Source organism: Megascapheus bottae, chromosome 38 (genome assembly GCF_031878675.1).
Source record: "Megascapheus bottae isolate mThoBot1 chromosome 38, mThoBot2.hap1, whole genome shotgun sequence".
NCBI classification, from domain to species: domain Eukaryota; kingdom Metazoa; phylum Chordata; class Mammalia; order Rodentia; family Geomyidae; genus Megascapheus; species Megascapheus bottae.
The window spans coordinates 308,124-330,439 of NC_143546.1; the positions used below are offsets into that span (position 1 = coordinate 308,124).

Genomic DNA, 22,316 nt, shown 5'->3' on the forward strand with positions numbered 1-22,316 from the left:
GCATGCGTACGCAGCGCGCGTGCGTGGCCGGTGCGTGGCGCGGGCGCCGCTTTCCTCAGCGCCTGGCGCCACCCGGCGGCCGCGGAGCCTCCGCGCCCGGCATGGAGCCGCAGGAGGAGGCGCCGGCGCTCCGGGACTCCGGGGCCTCGAGGCGCCCGGCGCGGGAGCCGACGGAGGACGCGGAGACGGCCGGGCTGTGGGAGCTGCCGGCCGAGCCCGCGGAGCGCAGGCCCGAGTGCGGCGGCTGCGGGTGAGCGCGGGCGGCCGGGGGGGAGCGGCGCGGGGCGGGGGCGGCGCCGGGCGGGCGGCCCTGGACGGCCGGGCCCCCAGGGAGCTCGCGGCTCCCTCCGCCAGCCCGCCCGCCTGCCCGCCTGCGCGGCGGGGCGCCTCCTCCGCGAGCCCCGCGTGTGCAGCCGTGGTGGTGTGAGGGGGTCAGGCGACGTGGAGGACACGCGCCGGGGACCGGTGAGGGACAGAACGTCCACGGAGTGACAGCGTCCCCGGAGAGACAGGAGACCGTCCACCGGTGACAGGACGTCCACGGGTGACAGGACACTGTCCACCGGTGACAGGAGACGGACCCAGGAGTGACAGCGTCCACGGAGTGACAGGAGACCGTCCACCGGTGACAGAACGTCCACGGGTGACAGGACACTGTCCCCGGAGTGACAGGACACCGTCCACCGGTGACAAGAGACGGACCCAGGAGTGACAGCGTCCACGGAATGACAGGAGACGGTCCACAGGTGACAGGAAGCCGTCCACGGAGTGACAGGAGATGGACCCCGGAGTGACAGGACGTCCACGGGTGACAGGAGACCGTCCACCGGTGACAGGAGATGGACCCAGGAGTGACAGCGTCCACGGAGTGACAGGAGACGGTCCATGGGTGACAGGAGACTGTCCACTGGTGACAGGAGACGGACCCAGGAGTGACAGCGTCCACGGAGTGACAGGAGACGGTCCACGGGTGACAGGAGACCGTCCACCGGTGACAGGAGACCGTCCACGGAGTGACAGAACGTCCACGGAGTGACAGGAGACCGTCCACGGAGTGACAGAACGTCCATGGGTGACAGGAGACCGTCCACAGAGTGACAGAACGTCCACGCGTGACAGGAGACTGTCCCCGGAGTGACAGGAGACTGGCCACTGGTGACAGGAGACCATCCACAGGTGACAGGAGACCATCCACCGGTGACAGGAGACCGTCCACCGGTGACAGGAGACCATCCACGGAGTGACAGAACGTCCACGGAGTGACAGAATGTCCACGGGTGACAGGAGACTGTCCCCGGAGTGACAGGAGACCATCCACCGGTGACAGGAGACCGTCCACGGGTGACAGGAGACCGTCCACCGGTGACAGGAGACCGTCCACGGAGTGACAGAACGTCCACGGGTGACAGGAGACTGTCCTCGGAGTGACAGGAGACAGACCCCGGAGTGACAGAACGTCCACTGGTGACAGGAGACCGTCCACGGAGGACAGGAGACGATCCATGGAGCGAGAACATCCATGGAGTGATAATGTCCATGGAGTGACAGGAAACTGACAGGAGACGGTCTACGGAGTGACAGGAGAACATCCACGGAGTGACAGGAAGTCCATGGAGTGACAGAGTTACAGAATGTCCACAGAGTGACAGAAAGACATCCACTGAGGTACAAGAATGGTCGGTCTGGAGGCCGGGAGTTTGGCCTAGTGGTAGAATGCTTGCCTAGCATACAGGAAAACCAGGGTTTGATTCTTCCCTACCACAGTCATAGAAAAAAGCTGGAAGTGGTGCTGTGGCTCAAGTGGTAGAGCCCTAGCTTTGAGAAAAGTCCAAGGAGACAGTGCTCAGGCCCTGAGTTCAAGCCCTATGATTGAGGGAGGGGGGTAAAAAAAAATGTTGTGCCCTACTTTGACAAACTCCCTAGGCCTTCAAGAGAAAAGGTCTGTGCTGGCTCAGGGTTTTCGAGGAGCCAGTCGTTGGTTGGCTATGTTGTTTCAACCCTGCAAAGTGTATTACAGAAGTGAGGGAAATGAAGGAGGACTGTGAGGGAGATAGAGATAGAAAAATGCTGGACATGGTGCTGGTTTTTTCCATAATGCTCAGTAGGGGAAAAGAGCTGGGTCTGAGTGGGCACAAACTGTTAAGCTTTCAGTGCCAACCGTGGGGGAGGACTTTAGAGGAGGAGCATCGTAAAAAACAACTACCCTCAGGAAAGGCCAAAGGAGTTGGAGGACCCCACGAAGATCTCTTGCCGGTTTTCTCTGCCTCTGGCTCCTCTGCCTCTTAATTCTTTACCTTTATGGATCCAAACTCATGGATGCCAGCTGAGCCTGGGAATGGCCTGGCACTGTGACAGGAAGAGAATGGTTTTTGATCTCCACTCAGAGTCACACTCCCAGGATGGAGAGAGCATTAGTCTGCGATTCGATAGTGAAGAGGATCCAGGAGAAAAATGTTCCAGAAAGCGGAACTGGAAGGACACAACAATGTCATCATCCCCTGGTGCGTGGAGTACCCGAGGGTGGACATCTTGACCTTTCTAAGGGGCCTGACTACTTGAGTGTAAGGATATTTTTAAATTTTCTAGACATTCTGTACAGATGACCTCCGGCTTATTATGGTCTTGGCTTACAACTTTTCAACTTGACAGTAGGGCAGAAGTAATACCCATTCAGTAGGCTCTGTCTTCTACGTTTTGAATGTGGATATTTTTTTGGCTAACAGCCTGTAGTTTGCCTGACAGTGGACCTGCAGACTCAGCCACCCCACATCCCACGTGGGGTGCTCATTTACAGCATAACGTTCATGTGGTGATGCGTGTGACTTCAATTCTTTCAATGTGCCACAGGTTTATCAGGCACTTTCCCACTGAAGTGGTGTAAGTCTTGTACATTTGCATAATAGGATGTGGGAATGAAAGTTGTAGGGGGTGGAGGATAGTTTTAAAGCATTTGAAAATGCCTCAATAGGATACTGAAAGAAATGTGTTTTAAATATAAATTCACACACGCTTGAGCTTTACCATGTAAACTACTATGATATGACTATTAATTATAAATACTGTATTTGTCTGGGTGCTGGTGCCTCACCCCTGTAATTCTAACTACTCAGGATGCTGAGATCTGAGAATAGTGGTTCAAAACTAGCTAGGGCAGGAAAGTCTGTGCAACTCTTATCTCCACCTTAACAACAGAAAACTGGAAGTGATGCTGTGGCTCAAAGTGGTAGAGCATTAGCCTTGGGACAGTGCCTAGGCCCTGAGTTTAAACCAAAAACAGACATAAAGTAAAATAAAAGTGGAGTATATAGTTTTAAAAAGTAATTCATATCCTGTTTCAGAGATAGTTACAATTTTTAAAAAATAAAGATAGCCTCCTTGTTGGTATGCTATGCATTTTTGCTTTAATTGGGTAGTGTACATTTCTAGAATGATGGGGGATATTTAAATATTATTTAGATATTATTGTATTATATTTTTATTTTATTCAGCTGCTGAATTTTATATTTGCTGGTGAACTTCTTTATATTTGTGCTTACAGTAGCTTTTAAAATGCATTCTTGGATTTGTGTGATGGGTAACTTATAATTTGGCCATTGACTTGAATAATATTCATTTTTTGAACACATAAGGATAATTGCCTAGGGAGTTCAAGAATTGGTTTTGTTCAGGAAGTACAAACTCAGTATAACTTCTCAGGCACAAGTCCAGGTACTTTATATATGATATCTGTTCGAGTACCTTTACCTTTCTAGTGTTGATAATAACTGTTGTTTTTCTTTTATTGTAGCCCATAAATCTTCCTTCTTTCCTCTCTCCCTCAATTCCCCTCCCCCACTCCCTCCCCCCGCCCCCGTTTTGGACTGGGCTTGGGGCTTGAACTCAGGGCCTAGATATTGTTCTTTAGCTTCTCTGCTCAAATCTATCACTCTAGTATTTGAGACATAGCTCTACTTCAGGCTTTTTTTGGTAGCTAATTGGAGATAAAGAGTCTCGCAAACTTTGCTGCCTGGACTGGCTTTGAACTGACACCCTTGATGTCAGCCTCTTGAGAAGTTAGGAGTATAGATGTGAGCCAGGCTGCCTGGTTATGAACGTTTCCTTTTAAACTTATATTTACCAGCCTTTAAATCAGTGGCAAAAAGCTAAAAATCTTGATATACACCAAGGTGAGGTTTCTGGCTGTGAGAGTGGGAGATGTTTCAGCATGCCCAAGTGGGCATGGTCTGTGCAGGTCTGTACAGTGTGCCGTCATTCTGCTTAGCTCCTGTGTGGTGCAGTGCCAGCCCTGCACAAGCCCTGGTATCTCCATGCCAGGTGTCAGGAGCACTGTTGTAGCTGTCTTCCTGACACCCAGTGTATATCATTGGTACATGCTGTAGGGAAAGGTGAGAAATGGTAGTTCTCAGGACAGTCAGGTTGGATCATTGTAACTGTTGAACTGGAAGCAGTGTTGAACACTATCAGACAAACTCTCTGTACACTTGAAGTCATCTAGATTTTGGGGTACTTTTTAGAGGAAAAAATTAAGGATTCTGAAAGTTAAGTGTATTCTTTTTTCCTCAAGGCAGTGTTCTACCCTGAGCCACTGCACCACTTCTGGCTTTTTCTATGTATGTGGTACCAAGGAATCGAACCCAGGTCTTCGTGCATGCTAGGCAAGGCACTCTACCCCTAGGCCAAACTCCAGGCCCATATTCTTAAGAGAAAGATTTTAAGTTCTTTCCTATTTATAGAAAATGTTTATTCTTTGAAGTACTTCATTCCTACATGTGCAAAGCTAAGAGATATAAACCACTGTGCAGGTTAATCATGTTTAAAGAGGGAAGATTTCCTTAATCTTAATTAAGTCTCTAAAGAGGAGTGGCCAGTTTTCAAAGCCACAGTAGAACTTTCTAAATGTTTGGTTTATTTTCCTCAAGAAAAATATGAAATTACATTATTTACCCTTGGAGGGAAGTTTCTTCAAAGAACATCAAAGCACATTAATTCTGTAAGTTTATTTGCCTTAAATTAATAATTCACATTCTAGTCCTTGTGGGTTTGGGTAATATATTCAAGAAATAATCTTGTCTAGAATTTATTGTCATCTAAAGAGAATAACTTAAAAAGTGCTTTTAGTCATATATTTTCATTTGATACATAAGACAGACTGCGATTTTAAGTAGTATTTTCTGCAGCTCTTTTTTTTTTTTTTTTTGCCAGTCCTGGAGCTTGAACTCAGGACCTGAGAACTGTCCTTGGGCTTTTTCCTCAAGGCTAGTGCTCTGCCAGTTGAGCTACAGCACCACGTCCAGCTTTTCTATGTCTATGGTACCGAGGAATCGAAATTGGGCCTTTAGGCATGCTAGGTAAGCACTCTACCACTAGTCTCTACCTTGACTGCCCTAAGAGTCAAGGACAAGAAAATGAAGTGTAGCCGGGTGTGGTGGCTCACGTCTGTAATCCTGGCTACTCAGGAGGCTGAGATCTGAGGATTGAGGTTCAAAGCCAGCATGGGCACTAAAGTCCATGAGACTCTTATCTCTAATTAACCACTAGAAAACTGGAAGTGGCCCTGTGGCTCAAGGGGTAGGGCAGTAGCCTTGAGCTTGAATTGCTTAGGGCCAATGCCCAGTCCAGGGGTAGGGCAATAACTTTGAGCTGAAGAGCTCAGGGACAGTGCCCAGACCCTGTGTTTAAGCCTCTTGATTGACAAAACAAACAAGAAAATAGGTGTATTTTAAAAATTCTGTCTTAATCCTATACTGTGTAAAGAAAATCAGGTGTGGTGATGCATATCTTTGGAGGCAAGGCAGGCAGAGTTTAAAGCCAGTGTAGACTATATAGTGAGACTGTCTCAAGGAAACAAATAGTGAACTATGAAAAGGCAAGATAAAAGCCACACAATTGCAGGCTAACACCTGTAATCTTAGCTACTCAGGAGGCTGAGATCTGAGGATGGTGGTTCCAAACCAACTCTGGCTGGAAAGTCTGTGAGAGTATTGTCTGCAATAAACTACTCAAAAAAGAAGGAAGTGGCATTGTGGGCTAATGTGGTAGAGCAGTTATCTTGACCAAAAGAAGTTCAGGGATAGAGCCTAGCCCCAGGATTACGGAAAAGAAAAGAAAAGAAAAAAAAAAAAGCCGCAGAGTTACAGTGTACCAAAGGAGAAAATAAATGAGCAGAACACACTGTATACATAGTTGTAGGCAAACATAATTTGATAGCTACTATTTCTGTTTCTTTCTACAGATGATAAACTCTTGGTCTTAACTGATGGCTGAATTCTTTAGGTGGCAATCATATTCTAACATCCTATTGTACCCTGTAACTTCTGATGATATAGAGGCATTGCCAGATTTCTCTCCTCCTCCCCTCTTCCTCTCCCTCCTGTTCTTCTTGTTTTTTTTTCCCTTCCTCTCTCTGCCTCTCTTCTCCTTTGCTTTCTCTCTTCCACTCTTTATGTATTAGAAATTGAACCCAGGCTTTGTGAATATTAATCAAGTTCTCTGCCACTGAGCTACAAACCCATCCCACCAAGTTTCTTTTTGATACGAGCTCTTTGTTTTGAGACAGGTTTTACTATATAGCCCAGGCTGGCCTGGAATCCCTTATCTTCTGTCTCAGCCTCTCCAGTTGTGTTACTACAGTTCTGTTCATGGCCAGCTATGAGTTCTGTATTTGATTGTAGATGAAAGTTAGAGAAGTGTTGTTTTATGAATGAAAGGCTGTGATGAATGGTAAATTCCTCATTAAAGGTAACTAAATTTTTTGAAGTTCTTTCAGCTTTTACTTATTAGTTTACTTAGTACTTTTTTTCTGGTGCTAGTGGTTGAACCTAGAACCAAAGTGTGTGCGAGGCAAATGCTGTCCTACTGAGTTACACTCCTAGCCCCATAATCTATATGAATGGTAAAGAATTTAAGTCTCGATTTAAATAATATAAAAATCCCCCAGGGTCATCAGAACTGTGTGTACTACATCCCAACAGCAGGTATCACTAAATATTACCAGCAGATGCTTTCTTACATTCCCAGCTATCCTCCCCCCAATAAAACAACTATATAGGAGTTTTAATAACTTCTCATCTCACTGACCATTTCTAAAATGTTGGAGATACTTTATAACAGAGTAATGCTGTCTACTTAGCATGATCCCACCCAGTTATTTTCTTGATTTTTGTTTTAGAATAAATTTCTTCTGTAGCATCTAAGACAAGGTTCATATATTTATTAAAACCCGTGATAGCCAGGTGCAGTGGCTCATGCCTTTAATCCTTGGTGCTCAGGAGGTTGAGACTTGAGGATTGAAGTTCAGAGCCAGCCCGGGCACCAAGTCCTTGAGACTCTCATCTCCAGTTAGCCACCAGAACACCGTAAGTGATGCTGAGGCTCAAGGGCTAGGGTAGTAGCCTTTAGCTGGAGAGCTCAGGGACAGCGCCCAGGCCCAGCGCGCCAGCCTCACGACAGACCAAAAAAAAAAAAAAAAAAAGGGAAGAAAGAAATAAACCCACCCAGTGATGCAGCTGTCTGTCTGCATGGTACTTGCTCCTGGAGTCCCGCCTGAACTGGAGGTTCACCTGGTAAATCTGATGCATTGTTCCCTTCTGCTCCTGGCCACAGAACACCCAGTGAAATTTTAGAAAGCCACACTAGGAGGCAGCTCTCTACGTTTCCACGTCTGAAGAGTGATTGAGTTCTTGGTGTTTCATTTTGACAAGAATTAACGAAGTTGGGTTATGTTCAGGTGTCAGGCTGTTGTTTTGGGGGGTGGAGGTGGGGTCATTCGGGAGAATGTCAGCCAGTGAGTGAGTGAAGGTATTAGGTACTGAGTTTGAGCATCAGTCTCGGACCAAAAAAGGCTATTGTTTTGCATTATATTTTACAATTTACAGGTTTTCTTCTTTTTCTTATTGTATAGCCGGCCTCTTAAGGTGTGTTTGTGTCCATTTCTCCCAGCACATCCTCTCAGCATCTCCACTCACCTGTACATAATTCAGCATCCAGCAGAGGTGAGTTAGAATTATAAATGATAACAATGGGGGCTGGGAGTTTGGCCTAGTGGTAGAGTGCTTGCCTAGCATGCACAAAGACCGTGATTTGATTCTTCAGTACCGCATTCATAGAAAAGACTGGAAGTGGTGTTATGGCTTAAGTGGTAGAGCTCTAGCCTTGAGAAAGCCCAAGGACAGTGCTCAGGACCTGAGCTCAAGCCCCAAGACTGGCAAAAAAAAAAAAAAAGTCTCAATATAAATGATACAGTGGGGTGTCACATTGAGAGCAAATACACAGAAGAAAGCACACAGATAAGCACGTTCATCCCACAGCTGCTTAGCATTTCTTAGAAGTCACAATAGCAACTGGTTATTCTCTGTGGAAGAATGTTTTATATATTGTATGATATTCAGAGTCAGATATTCTTAGAGATAGAAGGTTACACAAGACTTGTGTTACGAGTAATGTAAAAGTTTAGACCTCCGACAATTTTATATGACACAAAGATGCAGTTTTATGAATTAAGACCTAAGAAAATCATTACTTTGTAAATTTTGGTCTAAGCCTATATTGCTAGGATGGGTTTTCTTGCTAAGAAAAAGTAATTTCTGGCCAGGAGGCCGAGATCTGAGGATCGCAGTTCAAAGCCAGCCAGGGCACTGCAGTCTGTGAGACTCTTATCTCCAATTAACTACTAGAAAACAAAGTGGAGCTGTAGCTCCAGGGGTAGGGCGGTAGTCTTGAAGAGCTCAGGAACAATACCCAGGCCCAGAGTTCAAGCCTCAGGACCCACAAAAAAAAAAAGAAAAAAAAAGAAAGTAATTACTACATTTTAATATTTTAGTCTCAAAAAGTGAATAAATAAGTTTTTGTTCTCTTTTACAGGAATTGAACAAGTATGTATATTTAATGATATATATATTATATGTCAAAAATTAAAGTAATTCTAGTTAGAATTGTACATATCCCAATATCTTATGTATTTCTATAAGTTTTGATTAACTGTAATAATGAACAGGATGGAAGTCTTCAGAAACTATAAATTATAGTTAATACAAAGCTAATCAATACATGATATAAAATGGAGTTAGTGGTTAAACTTTTTTAATATTTAGGAACTTAAGAAATCTTATATCCAAATTGGTTTTAGAAGAAGGAATGATATATATATATATATATCAATCGTGGGGCCTGAACTCAGGGCTTGGGTGCTGTCTCTAAGCTCTTTTGCTCAAGCCTTGCACTCTACCACTTTGAGCCACAGCTCCACTTCCACTTTTCTGGTGGTTAACTGAAGAGTCTCAGGGACTTACCTGGATGACTAGCTTCAAACTGAGATCCTCAGATCTCAAGCTTCCTGAGTTGTTAGGATTACAGGTGTGAACCACCAGTGCCCAGCAATTTTTTTTTTTAAAGTTCAGAGCCTATATTACTTGCAGATCTATGATAAATTAACCTTTTTCTTTCTTCAAACCATGAAATCTTCATTGTTTTATGCAGAGTACTAACTGCTGTATTCCTTGGAAACCTGTTTTTGCAGACCTGACGACCACGTTTTTGTCAGGAGTCTGGCAATCTGGTTGCTAGAATTGTTTTACTTCATTGAGGCTTACAACATTGTGTGGTCAAATTTGCATAAGATGATAGCTTACTGGCTACAGCAGGCTTGTGTGTGTGGTGTGTGTGTGCGTGCGCGCGCTTGCACTGCTGTTGGGGGTTGAACCCAGGGCCTTGTTACTGTTCTTGAGGGTTTTTTCTTTCTTTTTTTTTCTTTTTGCCCCAGGCTGGTACTGTACCTCTTGAGCCACAGCTCTACTTCCTGCTTTCCTGCCTGTTTGAACCGCAGTCCTTAGGTCTCAGCTCATGTCTGCAGACATGAACCACCAGTACTTGGTTTTCTCTGCAGTTTTGATGGTGAATGGTTTTATTTTGTGGCATACATGGTATTCTGCCTTCTCCTTGTTGTGTGATCCCAGGCATGAGATGGCTGTTAAGTTGGTATTTTTATTGATTTGTGATTATTTTCATGTTTTCAAATATGTTCTTTTTTATTTTTTTAAAGTCCATGGTGAGTCCCCAGTGTAGTTGATCATCCAAAATAATGTGCTGCAGTGTTTTATATATACAAGTACATGCAGTGTACAGTGCTCCTAAGAGTACGTTTCCATCATTTTCTCTTATTACGAAAGGACCTGTGGTTTACGTGTGGCTCAGTCATTCTATGCTGCTTGGCACATGGTGTACACTGTTCCACAGAGCATGTGGTGGTTCCATGACCGCCCTTAAAGAAGGGATGTAGAGTATATATACAGGCTGTGAAGGAGGCCTTGCAGAAGAAGCTGCAGTGGGGATGCTGATGTGGGGTCATTGGAACTACTTCAATGAGTAGGAACACCCATGTAGAAATTGTCATCTCCACAATAAAAAGCTTTACAAGAAGGAAATGTTGAAATGTTTGACCTTTGTGAAAGTGCATGCTTATCCAGAGTGATGTGAACAATGTTCATTGCTTTAGATGAAAAGGTTTGAAACATGAGAGTAAGCAGTAGTATGAGGATGCCAGACTCTTATTTTCTGTGAGGTGCTGTAACAACAGCAAAATGTAGCAGTTATAAGAGTGAGTACCCTCATTGCTAGATTTCAAATCCTTAATGGCACTGTAACCCTGGGTAAGTTAACTATCCCCTCAGGCTTCAGTCATCTCCTCAGTAAAGTGAACACAATAAGAGATGTATTTATTTGCTGTCTAGTTGCAAAAACTGTATGAACCTATTCATATCGCTGTATCTCACATGGAATCGTGAATAAATGTTAGCTATGATGATGATAATTTCTATTTTTTAGAAAAATTTAAAATTGGGGCCTGGAGTTTGGCCTAGTGTTTGAGTGCATGCCTAGCCTGCACAAAGACCTGGGTTCGATTCCTTGGTACCACATACATAGGAAAAGCCAGAAGTGGTGCTGAGGCTCACGTGGTAGAGCTCTAGCCTTAAGAAAAATCCAAGGACAGTGCTCAGGCCCTGAGCTCAAGCCCAGGACTGGCAAAAAAGAAATTAAAATTGATAAACCAAGAAATTGTAAGCCAGGCACTGGTGGTTCACGCCTGTAGACCTAACTACTCATTAGATACAGGTCTGAGGATTGTGGTTCAAAGCCAGCCCAGGCAGGAAGGTCAGTGAGACTCATATCCAATTAATCATCAGAAAATCAGAGGCAGAGCTGCGGATCAAAGTGGTAGAGAGCTAGTTTTGAGCCAGAGAGCTTAGGAACAGCACCCAGGTCCTGAGTTCAGCACCCCCTTCCCCCCACCCCCCAGCACAAAGGTTGGAACGTGAGCTTCTGTCTTAGTCTCACAGTCATGGTAAGAAGTGTGAAAGTGGAAAGTGTTGTAAAACTCATGGGCATGATCCCTGGTGCTGAGGATTAAAGTAGATCCCAGTGTGGAAGCTGTGATGTTGCGAACATTGATTGTGGTCAAGGGAATGGAACTCTTAGAGGTGGTCACCAGACTTTTCTGCTCTAAAGTTACTGTTTCTCCTCTTGTACTCTGGGTTCTTTGGGGCACTGTAAGTCCAGCTGCACCCCATGAGAGGAGCGAGAAGAAGCCTCACTTCTGGAAGGAGGGTGCCTACCATCTTGCTTAGAACTGTTCTGGATGGATGATGCCTTCCTGCTCCCCACTTTTTTATGTAACCATTTGATTATTTTGGGTTATAATCTAATGCTGTGTTAGTTATTTGCTATTCTAATCGTACCATTTGGTCTTGGGAACTCTTAAAATTTGTGTCTTGGACATGCCCATTATTTTGCTTTTTAAGCAACTTCTTGCTTTTTGGGCATAGAGATCTAGGCAATTATATTTAATCTGATGTAGTTAAAGATGTGATTGCTTTTGAAATGACAAGGTTTGTCAGAATCTGATTCAGTGTAGTCAGACATAACCATGTTTTTAATGCTCCCTTAATATATCAGTAAACTGTAAACATACAATAAGAAGTCATTGTTATGTTTCACGTTAATAAATCAGAGAAGCTTTACCCATTATTTTGCTGTGGTCTGTGTGAAACTTGTGAAAGTTAGACAGAAAGTTCTACATCAAATACTTACCATAAAAGTCTTTTATTTTTCTCTACTAAGATAGAGTGGCATTCTGCCACTCAGTGACATGCCAAACCTTGTCATAAAAGTCAGAAAGGTGTTGATCTATGTAAAAGTTCTCATCCTACTGAATTTCTCTTCAAAGGAAAGCAAAGTGCTGCGCACAGTCCCTCTGCTGGTGGCCTGCCTGCCCCAGGACAAGTGCACCGTGAAGGTTGGCCGTCGCTTCAGTGGAGAAAGGTAACTGAAGACTAGGCAGCTAGAAGTAGTACCTGAAGATATTCTCCGGAATGGTTAGCGCTGTGTCACTGGCGGCTGGACAGGAGGCCGTGGTGGAGCCTGGTGATAAGAACAGTAATAATAATAGTGACAGTTGTGGTTGGGTCAGCAGAGAGTGAGCAAAAGCTGAGACTTGTGGTTCAAAGGGGAACTGTTAGATTAGACCGGTGACTTAACAGCGGGTGGGGTGGGGGGAAGTCCTTGGGATTGAACTCTGGGCCTGGGCACTGCCCTTGAGCTCCTTTTGCTCAAACACTCTCCCACTTGAGCCACAGCGCCACTTCCTGCTTTTTCTGTGATGAGTTGGAGATTCGAGTCTCACGGACTTTGCTGGCCTGGCTGGCTTGGAACCACAGCCCTCATTCCTCAGCCTCTTGAGCAGCTGGGATTGCAGGCAGGAGCTGCTGGTGCCAGGCGAGGTTGGGGGACGAGGACTTCTATCAGGGATTTAGTAAGTGTAACCTAATAAAGATGTATTTACAAAAAAAAATTTCTTTAGGGATGTTGAGCTTTCAACTGTTTGCCGGGAGTCTGGTACATTAATATTATATCCAGGGGCAGAAGCTACAGATTTGGAAGAATTCCTGTTAAGTTCTCCTGTTTATCCTTCCACAATCATCATCATCGATGGTACATGGAGCCAGGCCAAGGACATCTTCTACAAGAATTCCTTGTTCCGACTTCCCAAACAGGTAACCTGGTGTGTGTGTGTGTGTGTGTGTGTGTGTGTGTGTGTGTGTGTGTATACTTGAGTGGGGGTGTGCAGATGTGTATCTATGTGTAAGTATTTACACGTTTGTAAATAGATATATATACAGTCCCAAAGTCTCAAGGGTTATTTCTATGTGTACTAATTTTTTTTTATGAAGCTTTATTTTTAGATACTTCGCAACTAAATTACCTAACTCTTATTTGGAATGATTAAACTTTCTGTAAGACATGTTTTTTGGTATTAATTGTGGATTATCCTAAAGTTTGTCAATATAATTAGATATACTCTAGGTCCTAGTATTGAACCATTCTTGTTCTCGAAATATATTCTCCTGATTACCAAAACATTTTGATGAATAGCTGAAGTTTGTATATTATTTAATGTAACTGAATTATAGTATATGTATTTTTTTGTACTTTCATTATCAAGTTTAGATGCTAAGGTAATTGTGAATTTACAAGATTTTAGTATTTTTCTGTGGACTGGAATAATTTTGTAAGTAATTGCTTGTTACAATTACATGGTACTCACTGGTGAAACTGTCTGGCCCTGATCACTTTAAAGATGGCATTTAATCCTTCTAAGCTTTTATATAGAACATATGCCTCAAGCTTTCTACTTGCATTTGGCCCATTTTTAATAATTTTTATATTTTCCTAGGAATTCCTTTTTTCCAAGTTAGCATGTTGACTGATATATACTAACATATACATTCTTACATAATTATTTTACTTTTTGCATGTTTTTTCTTATCTAAATCACATACATACCACATACAATAAACATACCTTTTCCATGAAGATTCAAAAAGTTGTTTGCTAGGATTATAGGTATGTGCCACAGTGTATGGTGAAGTTTCTTTTTTTTAGGAGCTTTAAAAACTAACCTTTTATATTATCTTCCCTTTTCCTCCCCTTTCCCTCCTTTTATTTCTCCCTTTCCCTGTGGCAGTAGAGCACAAGTCCTTGTCAGGGAAGCATCCTACCCCTTGACCTGTGTCCTGTCCTTTACCCTTTTACTTTGTTTTTGTCAAGATCTTGCCAACTATGTCCAGACTGGTCTTAACCAGCATTCTCCTCTCCTTGCTAGGTATGTAGTATTATGCCATACTTAGCTGGCTAAGTCTTATTTCTAAATGTGGTTTGTTATATGTTTCTTACCTTACCCTTAATACAAACCCACCACATGGATTTTTTTTTTTCCAGTTGTGGGACTTGAACTCTGGGCCTGGGCACTGTTCATGAGCTCTTCGGCTCAAGACTACCACTCTACCACTGAGCCACAGCACCACTTCTGGTTTTCTGGTAGTTAATTGGAGATAAAAGTCTCACAGACTTTAGTGCCTGGGCTGGCTTTGAACCATAATCCTTAGATCTCAGCCTCCTGAGTACCTAGGATTACAATCATGAGCCACTGTGCCCAGTTCCCACCACTTTTCTAAAATTGACTTGTCTTAGGTTTTGCTCTTAATTTTGTAGATTTATTCAGCCTATAATAGTATAAATATCTTCAAAATCATGAGATAAAAATGGCAGAAAAGATATAAATACTAAATTTAATCTACAGTATATGGTTGGTTCCATATATTAGCCATGGTAAGTAATGCTGCAGTGAACATGGTTGTGCTAGTAGCTTTAGTATGTCTTTGTTTGTGGTCATTTGGGTAAATGCCCAGGAGTGGAATTGCTGGGTCACAGGGGAGCTCTATGTTCAGTCTTCTGAGGAACCTCCACACTGCTTTCCAGAGTGGTTGAACACATTCATACTCCCTCCAGCAGTGTAATAGTGCTCCCCTTTTGGCCAGCATCTGTAGTTATTGAATTTCTTAATCATGGCCATCCTAACTGGGGTGGGGTGGACTCTCAATGTTGTTTTGATTTGCATTTCTTTGGTGGCCAGAAATGTTGAGTGTTTCTTCATGTGTCTCTTGGCCATTTGTATTTGCTCTTCAGAGAAGTCTCTCAAAGTCTCTAGTTGCTCTTCAATTGGGGGTAGCTTTTTCTTTGGGATTTGTTTTTAGGAAGTTTAATTTCTTTAGCTGTAGATACGTTTATCCCTGTTGGTTGTATGGCTAGTGAAGATCTTCTCAGTCTGTGGGCTTTCTATTTTGCTAGCTATGTCCTTTGTGTGCAGAAGCAGAGTATTGCTTTATTTACATAACGAAGAATTGTATTTTTCTCCTAATAAGAAGCACCCATATGTGAACCTCATACTAAACATAATTGAGGAATGAAAGTATAGTAATTCAACCCGCTAACTTGGCTCTCTTTTAATTTGGAATTCTAATAACTCAGACTATTTGGCAGTGAATCTTTTCTCTCAGAGGAGTCTTTCATACAAGCCTCTGGACATTTGCTAGGAATTAATCCAAGGTGAATGTGGCAGTGTTTATACAGGCCCCTGGCTTTCTTCACAAATGCATTTTCATGGTGTATTTGTATAGCTTTGCTTTGCTGCTTTAAATACATCCACTAAAGCTTAGTTTTTCCCTTGGAGAGCAGAACACCATAGAGAGTACTCAAGCACTAAGTTACTGTCATGTGTCCACATTAGGGCTCTTACAGAATGCTTTATGTTACATGTCTGATCTATTGCCAAATTCATCGTTGTTTTTTTTTTTTTTTTTTTTTTGCCAGTCCTGGGCATGAGCTCAGGGCCTGAGCATTGTCCCTGGATTTTCTTAAGGATAGGGCTCTACCACTTGAGCCACAGCACCACTTCTGGCTTTTTGCTATATATATGTGGTACTGAGGAATTGAACCTGGGTCTTCGTGCATGCTAGGCAAGCACTCTACCACTAGGCCAAACTCCCGGCCATCCTCATTGTTGTTTTTTTTTTAAAAATTTATCCAAATCTTAAAAAATATATTTTCAGCATTGGAAATTGGTTTACTTTCAGAAGCTTTAAATATTTGTTTCCCACTAGAAACAAATAGTAGTGTAAAAGATTCTAGAATAGCATGGAGCATATCCTTATTGAGCAGTGGGTTCTGAATAACTTGTTCCACATAATACTTGTTAGTGACTTCTGTACTTGTCAGTAAATGTGCTTTTCATCCAAGAGATAACCATATCACATCACAAAACTTCAAGGCACCTTTGGGGCACAGTCAGAAAGCTTAATATGAAACCAAGGCCAGAGTGCTTTGTATCAGTGATTTGCTTTTTGACCTTGGCACATCATTGCTGGTTTTGTTGACAGAATATGTCCATATCTCTTTTCTGGCTCTTATACTGCTCCCTAACATACCACAAAGCTGTTCTCTGAACCTACAGACCCTGTTCACATTGACAAATTGAGTTAATTTGAGTAAGTTGGCTGGCTTCTTTTTGGTGTGTGATTCTAAGTGGTAGAAGAATATGAGATAGGGAGTTTGATATAGCAATACGTAAGAGGCTCTTTTCATGATAAGGACTGTTACCTGTTCAGGAACGTTCTGCTTCCAGGTCCCATTTCTTAACATTGTCACATTAGAGATTTAAATTTCCAGCACATAAATTCTGAATAATGCATCAAACCTATAGCAAGATAACCACAAAGGTTACTGCCATAAAGAAGGGAAGGAGAACGCAGGCAAGAACTCAGTTTTGTGGCTTGTATGATGAATTCTTGGCTGCATTCTTCCCCTTGCCCCCCTTCATTCATGTACCCTCTCCCCTTGGCCCGACCCCCTTCTTGCAAGTATCAATTTCTTGGTACTTTTTTTTAAGGGGGGGGGTTAAGTTAGTCTTTCTAAAGAGTTATGCTATTTGAGTTCCTCATAAGAGTCATTACACTTCAGTTAATTAGTTTGTAACCACTTGCATACCACCCAGTGTGTTCCATATAGCTGTAGGCACATTGGTGAAGAGATGGGCCGAAGAAGTGGGTGAGAATGGTGAAAGGCTGACATTGATCAGGACACTGTGCTCATGAATTGCTCTGCTGAGTAGCAACACCTTTGTACCACTACTTAAATATAATTAAAATATTTAAAAAAGAAGTCCGTGTGAATACATTAAGAAAGTAAGGGTAGGAGTGAGTCTAGAGAGAGTGTTGACAGGTGACACCGGTCAGGAAGCATTGTATTCATAAACTGCCTTGTTGAATGGCAGCTCCTTTATACAACTACTTAACAATAATTAAAAAAAAGAAATTGTGATAGTCATACCACAAATGCTCCTAGTCAAATCTACATTATAGGTTTACATTCCCAAAGCGAACACATTCTTTTGTAATGCCTATTTAACAGTAGCAGCTTCCCTTTCTTTGCACAAGGATATGGTTGTAGAGGAGAACTCTTTTAACATTAGAGCAAGGGACTGAACTGTATTTCTCATCAAGGTGAGGAACTGTATGAGATTGAGGCATAAGATGCCATAGCTGAGGGTTCTTGACATAAAACACATGACAGAGAGAGGCAGGCGGGTCGCAAGTTTAAGGCCAGTCTGAGGTACTTAGTATGACCTTGTCTCAAAAAAAAGACCAAACTGTCAAACTAAACCAAGCCAAACAAAAAAACAAGCCCTTCAAAGCTAAATGAAATACAGGCCTCAAAATTTAAAATTTATTTATTTATTTCTGCTTGTTTGTTTCAGGTGCAGTTAAAAACAAACATTTCCAGTCAGTATGTAATTCGGATGCAACCCACTAATAGATGCCTTTCTACCCTGGAATGTGCTGCTGTTGCTCTTTCCATCTTAGAGAAAGATATTCACATACAGGAGGTATGTGCAAGGTAGTAGGGTTTCTCTCCACCCCCCTCTCTTTCTCCCTCTCTCGCCCTCTCCCCCTTTCCCCCTCTCTCTCTTCCCCCCACCTGTGTGTGTCTGTGTTTAAACACTAGTACTGGGGCTTGAAATCAGGGCCGGGTGCTCTCCCTTATTTTTCATTCAAGGATAGCGCTCTACCACTTTAGTCATACCTTTAATTACAGTTTTTTAATCTTTTTCTGGTTAATTGGAACGAAGACTCTTGCAGATTATTTTGTGTGTGCTAGCTTTAAACCCTGGTCCCCAGATCTCAGCCTCTCAGTAACTAGGACTATAGTTGTTCGCCACCAGTATCCCACAGAGGTTGTCGTTTTGGAAAGTGGTTAGGTTAAATTTTATTTAGAAAATTTACACATGTGCTTATCTTGTAAAATTTGTTACTCAAGTGGTAGAAATTTATTGTAACCTTATTTCCTGGGTATTTTTCTGGATTAGTTTAGAGTTGCAGATTATATTATTTAAATAATCATACTGCTGAGCAAATAGCATTTGTGATATGTAATACACTCCATTGCACAACATAACATTGAACTTCCTTTTTTGACTTTTAAAAAAAATCTGTATTCCCTTATATCCAAAATTCACTTGTAATTAAAACATTCTGTGGCAATATTTTGCCCCCCATTGGTGCCTTTATTGGTACAGTAGCATCCTGTTTATCAAAATTAGCTTACTTTGGAGTGTCAAACAGTAATGCCTACAGAATATAGAAAGGTTATGAACTTCAGTCACCACCCATTCTGTAGTTTCCAAGAACATCTGATGATTACATATATAATTAACAATCATCAGCACAGATGCTGTTTGTTGACTGTAGTAATAATCCCAACCTTTTGGAAAATGTAATTAAATAGCAGTAGAGAAACTAACTAAACTTATATTGCTAGTTTTTTTAAAAAAATAATTGGGAAAGTTTGGTAACTATAATCAGAGAGGAAAACAAGTATCACTAAAGGGAGATATATAAGACTCCTGAGAGACATACCATGGCACACACACATGCACACCTCATAGCACACGCCAAGCCCTCCCTTCTCTTTTCTGCTCTTTTTCTTTCCTTCCTTCCATATTATATACTGTTACTACAAGGCTGTACCTTCACCCTGAAGGAAGTCTCAGTGGTTAAACACACAGTTCTGAGTACATTAACATCCAAGATGTTAATCCTAAAGAGAACAAAAAGCTCTCAAGAAGTAGGAGTGCTAATTGTCAGAAGCCGGCACTGAACTATTTTCTCTCCCTGCCACTAAAAGTGGAGATCTTTCTTCTTTTGAAACAGTTGGGCCTTTTTGGGGGTGTGTAAATGTGTGCATCGCCTTCATTTTGGGTATAGGCAATTTCACTTTCTCTCCTTTGAAACATAAATACTGATCTCAAACTCCCCTCACCCTTATCCTTCCTACCCACTCCACGCACAGGCTGTTATCAGAACAAGGAGTCGTCTCCTTGTTCTGTTCACTTAGTTTAAGGACTTTCTATCAATATGCTTAATGTTTGTCAGTTCTCAGTTCTGACTACTTGATATAAGTGACAGCATCCCTTGAAGATGAGATGCTAAGAGCTGTTTCTTACTCCTATCAGATTTGGATGTGCTTTGTGATAAGATATGTTGAAAACAAAAAAGGAATCCTTATGGCAGACTTAGAACTCTTATGTACAATATGATATCTAAGAGTTAGCAAAGTTGAAGATACAGAATGGAGGCGTTTGTTTGTTTGTTGGTCACGGGGCTTGAACTCTGGGCCTTGGTGCTGTCTCTGAGCCCTTCAGCTCAAGTCTATCGCTCTACCACTTGAGCCACAGCGCCACTTCTTCTTACCCATTTGTTGTTGCTAACTATGAATCACTGGATATAAAATTCCCAAGTAACATTGAAGACCGAGATCCTCCCTTCTGTTTACTTCAGCCACTAAGAATAACTAAGAATTACACTAAAAATTACAGTGGGCACAGTGGAAAAGCAGTGCCTGACAGTCACACCTGGGTTCTGGAAGTGCTGGTAAGGTGGTGGGGGAAACAGATACAGAAGTAAAAATGAACAATGAAAGACTTCAATTGCTTACTATTAAGGTGGTAACTCTGGACCCCCAGTTAATAGTGAAATCTGCTTTCTTTGTATGTGAACCCTGAGTACAACCTGTTAAAATCTAGTTATAATGAAAACTTGAGCATGTTCCTCTGGGGAACACAGTTGATTTAATAATAGTTTTTGTTGTTCCTTCCTAGGTTTTCATTGTATCTAGTAACATCATAAAAACCTTAAGATAATGGAGAAGAGCACCAAATGTTTACAGCTGCAGTCTGTAGACATTGTACTTCTTTTTTTCTTTGGCCAGTCCTGGGCTTGAGCTCAGGGCCTGAGCACTGTCCTTGGACTTTCTCAAGGCTAGAGCTCTACCACTTGAGCCTCAGCACCACTTCCGGCTTTTTTCTATGTAGGTGGTACCGAGGAATCGAACCCTGGTCTTTGTGCATGCTAGGCAAGCACTCTACCACTAGGCCAAACTCCCAGCCTGACATTGTACTTTGTAAAACACAGAACTTAGCACCATGTAGTCTTATTAGTCTTTGAATTTTTCCTCCTCACTTGCCCTAGAGCAGTTTTTCAGCACCTGGATGTAGTGCAGTGTGCAGGTTTAGGTCCATGGAAGGAGCACGAGAGGAGTTGTGAAGTAGGTTTGAATTGTACCTTGATCACCTATGGCCATTGTTCATATAATCAATTTGTACCTTTTCTTTTGAGGTACAGGGGATATAACCCAGGCCTTATACATACCAGGCAAGTGCTCTATTATTGAGCTTTTCCCAGTCCTTGTTTCTTTTTGAAACAGGGACTTGCTGTGTACCTCATGGCTTTGAATTTACTATGTACCCAAACCTGGCCTCAGATTCATGTTTCTCTCCCTTAGCCTTCTGAGTGCGGGTTTTACAGGCAGGTATCATTAGATCTGGCCTTTTAATGTTTATATGTAAATTAATCTCATAGTCTGTGAATTGAGTTAAGATCATACATGTTTATTGCTGTAATTGTCAATAGGCATTGATCTTTGACCTGTTTTCACTTTCACACTCTTTATTCTTGCCTGTAGATTGGTAGAAGAAATTTTAAACTAAAACTTGGTGGGATATTTTTTTTTCCTGGTCTGGGTCTGTCCCTGAGCTTCTTTTGTTCAAAATTACCAATTTACTAGTTAAGCCAGAGCTCTGCTTTCTACTTCTGGCTTTTTTTGTAATTAACTGGAGATAAGAGTCTCATGGATTTCCCTGCCTGTGCTGGAACTGTGAGCTGCAATCTTCAGATCTCAGCCTCCTGAGTAGCTAGAATTACAGGATTATAAGATATGAGCCACTGATACTAGGTTAAATTTGATAATTTTTATTCAGGTGCTGTAATATTTACCAGGATGTTACAAGATCTTCCTCTACTTGAGAAGTTTTACTTTAGAAACTTTGACAGTTATGGACAAAGCTCGAGCTGTATCTGTCTAGTACCTTAGCAGTACCCAGCAGTAGCGGTACCTTGAAACTTGTCTCTTGGCCCATGAAGATGAAAGGATTTAAAAAGCAATGATTTTCCCCAAGTCAACTTTTAGAAATGAGTTTATTGTGTTTGTAGAGGATGTTCTCTGTTCACTCAACCAGTCTCTCTTATGCTGCCCTTCATGGCCTTTGTGTGGTGACATTGTCATTTACTGCAGATCAAGTTGTGTGCTTAGCAGTTTTCTCCTTAATGGTTTTGGGGAGCGAGCCAAGGGTGTAGGCAAGCACTGTACCATTTGAGTTGTGCTCTCAGCCCTTTTTTTTTTTTCTTTCTTTCCTACCTGCTTCCTTGGAAAATGAATGTTTATGTCTTTGCTAGAATTCCTTAGTGATATGCAACATGTGGATTTACAAGTAATTACATGAATTTTATAATATTTACTTTTTTCATAGTTGAACAATAATGATATTAAGGGAGACATCTGTTTTTGAAGGGAAAATGTAGGTGGGAAATTGTGATTTGTTGTGGCTGCTTTTTAGTGTTTGTTTTTTTTTTCTTAACAGACTTTGCTTCGCCCTCTCCAAGCATTATGCTCTTTCCAGCTTCAGCATGGTGCTCAGATCCGCCTCAGCAAGGAACATCTTCTGAAAAATGGGTTGTACCCTAAGCCAATGCCCACGAGCAAGCGCAAGCTCAGGAAAATGGAGCTCTTGATGAGCAGTGTTAAAATTTAGTGCAGTTGCTCTGATGCTGCTCTACCTGCCTTCCAGTGGCCATATCAAGTTACGTTTTCATACAGTGAAGATGCTCAGGGAAAACAGGAGGGCTGCTATGAATCTTACTTAAGAAGGAAGAAAACTCAACAGCCATAAAAACAACAAAGCAATCTGCTGCCTTGGTGGAAAAAAAATGGATACTAAAATGTGCCTCGGAAACATTTTCCAAATCCACACTTTAAAGTGTAAGTAGTGATCTAGGGTTAGAAGCTCTTGTTCATAATAAGAAGAAAAGTGTGCCTGA

General features: G+C 42.3%; 1 protein-coding gene across 1 annotated transcript in view; it reads left to right on the plus strand.

Moving 5' to 3' along the window:
* The first annotated feature begins 2 nt into the window (after positions 1 to 2).
* The window catches only part of Dtwd2 (DTW motif tRNA-uridine aminocarboxypropyltransferase 2), a 43,152-nt gene continuing 20,838 nt past the window's right edge, over positions 3 to 22,316 (plus strand). Inside the window, exons 1-6 of the mRNA XM_090325405.1 lie at positions 3 to 250; positions 7,901 to 7,991; positions 12,218 to 12,312; positions 12,851 to 13,043; positions 17,642 to 17,770; positions 21,860 to 22,257. Of these exons, the coding sequence (XP_090181531.1) occupies positions 3 to 250; positions 7,901 to 7,991; positions 12,218 to 12,312; positions 12,851 to 13,043; positions 17,642 to 17,770; positions 21,860 to 22,030 (927 nt within the window). The 3' untranslated portion in view covers positions 22,031 to 22,257. The remainder of the gene's footprint in view (positions 251 to 7,900; positions 7,992 to 12,217; positions 12,313 to 12,850; positions 13,044 to 17,641; positions 17,771 to 21,859; positions 22,258 to 22,316) is intronic.